This window comes from Charadrius vociferus, unplaced genomic scaffold, assembly GCF_000708025.1.
Source record: "Charadrius vociferus isolate BGI_N301 unplaced genomic scaffold, ASM70802v2 scaffold1077, whole genome shotgun sequence".
Classification (NCBI taxonomy): Eukaryota; Metazoa; Chordata; class Aves; order Charadriiformes; family Charadriidae; genus Charadrius; species Charadrius vociferus.
The window spans coordinates 1,318,138-1,322,621 of NW_009649168.1; the positions used below are offsets into that span (position 1 = coordinate 1,318,138).

At 39.2% G+C, this 4,484-nt stretch overlaps 1 protein-coding gene across 1 annotated transcript in view; it reads right to left on the reverse strand.

Moving 5' to 3' along the window:
• Positions 1–1,702: 1,702 nt before the first annotated feature.
• The window catches only part of SIKE1 (suppressor of IKBKE 1), a 4,430-nt gene continuing 1,648 nt past the window's right edge, over positions 1,703–4,484 (reverse strand). Inside the window, exons 2-4 of the mRNA XM_009888480.1 lie at positions 4,306–4,478; positions 2,144–2,257; positions 1,703–1,792 (exon numbers count right to left, since the gene is read on the reverse strand). Of these exons, the coding sequence (XP_009886782.1) occupies positions 1,703–1,792; positions 2,144–2,257; positions 4,306–4,478 (377 nt within the window). The remainder of the gene's footprint in view (positions 1,793–2,143; positions 2,258–4,305; positions 4,479–4,484) is intronic.

Here is a 4,484-nt window from a genome sequence, read left to right on the forward strand (position 1 = left end):
GAGCGAGTTCCGCGGCGGCCCCGCCAGCCACGTCAGTGCAACCCTCGCGCGTTCCCCGCACACGGATCCGGAACAGGAGCAAATGGAACGTATTTAATATTCCCCTGCTAATTATGGCCAACTACTAATGAATAATAAGCTCAGTAGTCAAAGCAATGGCTGTTTACTTTCCGCTTTTTCAGAGGAATGTTAACCTACGCTAGAATAACCAATGTAAAAATGCAGCTTCGCAGGCATTTCAGATTATGTTAACTTAAAAGGGATAAAACACAACATTTTGGGGTCATAGTAATTTTTCATTGGGGCAAGATAAAAATTAGAGGGGGTGTGAACGACTTGAGTGCACACAGAACGGATGGAATTATCCCCAGGATCCACAGAACAGAACACACTTGAGAAAATACTGCCCACGGGGTTTTTTTATTCCCTCTCAAACAATTTCTAATAGAAAAGGATTGTATACAAGAACATTCCTGTACAGAAATCCCATGTATCTACCAAACAATCTTGCTGGATATTCCAAATGGTTGCAAGAAAAAGTCTCTTAACAAGCACAGGAACGTAAATCACCTTCTGCATCTAACAAAATTCTAACTCGGGGGAGAAAATAGCATAAAAATTTAAACTAATATTGAAAATGAGATGTCGACTGTTCTTGGAGGATTATTCTTTGATCACAGGTAAGAAAAACAAATCTTTATACAAAAATGTCATTAAAAGTATCACAATATTGGTCAATTCCTACACTGGAACTCTCATTTTACTCAACATAGGATTCTGCAATAACTACGTAACCTCTGTCACTTGACTTACCTGTGATGTAACATTAAAAACCTGTCTACGTGGTTGGTTTTGGTTTAGTTCGGAGGCAGACCTCAGCTCGCTCCTACTGCAGTCCAAAGTGGCGGGAGGACGGAGAGCTTTGATCTGAAAGTGCGGTGTTCTGTGCTGGTTTGAGTGCTCCGCCTTCAGGTCAGAGCTAGCCCGGATCCACGTGCCTCAGAGCATTGGTAAAGCCAGAACAGGTCTACCCATAAATAAATTTAGAAACGGAATGTCCTTAAAATGCGCAGGTGTCAGAAAGGGCCATCCACTCTGATTTTCACCCCTAAATCAAGGTAAAGTATGCTCCCTCTGTGAGTTACTACTTAAAGTGCTCTGTTGGCTATCTGCTGTTCTCTCCATCTGCTTCTAAGCAGTTGTCCCATGTTAACCCAGCCAAATACTGAGTGGTCGCTCTTCAAAGCGAAAGGAAAGCTCTGCGTGCCTGCTTTGTGCAGGCGGAGCAAAACACGCACCTACCATTTACAATGTAGTTTTTGAATAATCTCTTATTCCTTCTATCAAATAAAATCTAACTACTGACAGGGCAGATTTAGGTGCCACCTGCACACTTGGAATCATTAACTAAAGCTCATAAAAAATAACAAATGGGAGAGGAAACAAACTATCACAAGGGAGTATACATCAAGTACTTCATTGTTAAGCATCTGTACGCTGCAATTACTAAGACAGGGCAGCAATGCAAGCCTTTGCCATCAAGAGCATGTCATTTCAGAAAAATGCAGAGAAAACAGCGCACATATTCCGAAAGATAAACATACAAGGAAACACCTGAAAGAACAAATCAAACCCCATCCTTGTAGGGTAGTTTCATAATAGTCTCTGAAGTCAAGATGTGGAGATAAGGTTATTTTGTGGTCTAAGCTTCACAGTCAGGCAGATCTTCTCTTCCCACCTCAAAAGATTCTTTGCTGATTGACAACAGTTCACGCAGCTCTTTGTTTTCAAGCTGCAAAATCAATAGTTTTGCTGAAATAGAAATGAGCTAATTCACAATTAAAGGACAATAATCTTTAAATAGCCCCACTCTTTCACAGCTAAATAAAACACTGATTTCGTAACATAAGCATTAATATGGTGCTAGCAAGAGGGGAACCACGTAATTTAAAGCTTCTATTTTGCTTCTGGCTTCATACATATAATACAAACATCAAGAACCTAAAAATAAACAGATCGTGTTCTGTATTCCCGACCTCACCACCGCGTTTTTGATTGTTATAAATCCTTCACACATACAAACATAGAAAGTCCAGAGACTTCCAAAGTTTGATCTATCCTTAGCAACTGTACCTGTTCTTACCTCCAACTGAGCTAGTTTCTCCTGAACTTGAAAGAACTGATCATCATCAACTTGAATAGCTTTTCTCATCACCTCTCCCATCTCACATATTCTGTCTATTTGACTTGCAATGTCCTGAAAGACGTAAAAGTAATATATTCAGTACACTCAGGCAAAAGCAGCAGTAATAATTTATCCCTTCTGAATCAATTACTTTCATTTTCTTGATTTTGGATTATTTTTCCTGTTTTGAATTTTAACCCTTTCCTTCCAAGCACACGCAACCCTTTCTAACTTGTATAATATTTAAATATGAAAACAAGTACCTTATTGTCCTTTATCATGAGTCATCAATGAAAACAGTGACTAGAATTACATCAGTCAGCAAGATAAGGCACCCTTACTTAATACGATGGAAATCATTTCAAGTGTGATAAGGACTGAGACAACAGGTTGAGGTTCATGTGAATATGATTAGTATGCTGCAAATTTTACATTGCTGTATTAGAAAAGCCTGACTCGGAATTTATAAGAATGCCGAATATAACGAGATTGTAACGTTGTGAAGTAAACAGCATCATTTCAGAAGGAAGCCAAGCAAGGAAAGTAAAATAAATAAGGCCAGAGCCTCCCAAGGCAGCTTTTAGAGTCTGTCTAGATACGGCTCTAACCCTTTGGAAGATGCATTTTGTTGAAGCTCAGAAATGCACATATAATGAACACTGAGAAACTCCAACATGTAATGTAGCAACAGTTCCTGTTCGAAGAGCACTCACTTTCAAAATATTCAAAGTATTTAGGGAGGAACTCAAATGTGCAAACACAAAAATGTCAGTAATTGGCAAGAAGCATCAAAACAAGAAGTTGGAAGCTTTTGGAGCATTTTAACATAACATAAAATAAGCACTTCATAGAATATCAGATAATGTTATAGGGTGGAGTTTCTTTTCTCTAAGTGTCAGTAGTTAATCCACTGCCCCTGGAAGGTAAATGTGTCACCAGAGCAGAAAATTCAGTTTTGAATTCCATTATTCAGAAAATACATAAACAAATTAGAGCATCTAGAAGAGAGCTAGAGGAACAAGAAAAACTTAGATAACTTAAGCTGGTAAGAATGATGGGGTTTTTTTGTTTTCTAAACAGAGAGATGGTTATAATAACTATATTACTATTCTCACAGTGGTGGGTAGGAAAAAACTCATGGACTTAATCTGAAGTACAGAAGATTTTGCGATAGTCTAAGTACATTCCATGAAAGGGTTCCTCCAGGGTCTCTTCAGCTTTGCATTTCCATGCCATTCAAATGGAGCAAGAACAGTGCCTGAGAATAATGTTACAAGTTGTTAAGTCTTGCTAAACAGGGCAATTCACGCACCTAAGCAGCACTGGAAGCAAGACTGCTACACTAGTTAACTTCAGAGTACCTGAGCAACACAAAACAGAACTAACGAGTTGCCACATACCAGTGCAAAGATGTATGTGCTAAGAGTTAGGCTGGCTCCAATTCCAATTAAAAAACAACAAGATATGAGATGTCACTAGGTTGAACCAACTTGCTGTTCTCTAATCTCATAAAAATGCATTTTAACAAATGGCTAACTTAATTAATAAGCCTGAAATAGAGAGATATTGTTATTAGACACCCAAACATAGAACAAGCAGCAGTTATCAGCAGCCACACCTTAAGAGTTCTGAAATCACTGCACCCAACCCAGACAAAGGGACGCTTCTAGGCCATTGCACACAGTATCCGGATTTAAAAACATTTAGGAGTGATGATTTCTTAAGAATTAAACATACTGCAGAGCACAGATTTAGGAGGTTCTTCTCCCTTTGTTACAATTACTGAACAGGAACAATAATAACTCTGATATCTTTGATTTTATTGTAGAGAATTATGTGCATTAAGCTTAACTCGGGGAATTCACCACCTAGTGCATAAAGAACAAGCCTTCACCTGGCTGTGAAAGTGTTATGCTTTTCAGTGTCCTCTGTGATAACTGTTGCAAGCTGTGTGCTGTAAAAGGAACAGAGAAAAACATACCAGCAAAGAGAGACAAGAGTTTCAGAAAACGTATTTTGGAGCAGGGACGTTCCACAAATAGAAACAAGGACTGTATGAAAACAAGCAAGAGACAGGGAAGAAGGGTCTTGAGCCCTCTTCTGTCCCCATCCCACCTTACCAAGGAATTGGCCTGATGAACTTTCAAGACTGGTTCTGCATCTTCACCTTTTCTCCCTTGCAAAAGCTGTAACATCTGCTTTCTGTATTTGCTCATGATAAGCTCTAACGCATCTTGGTGCTCCTCCAGCGACATCCACAGCTCTGCAAAACACACTATGTCATCGCCACAAACTACAA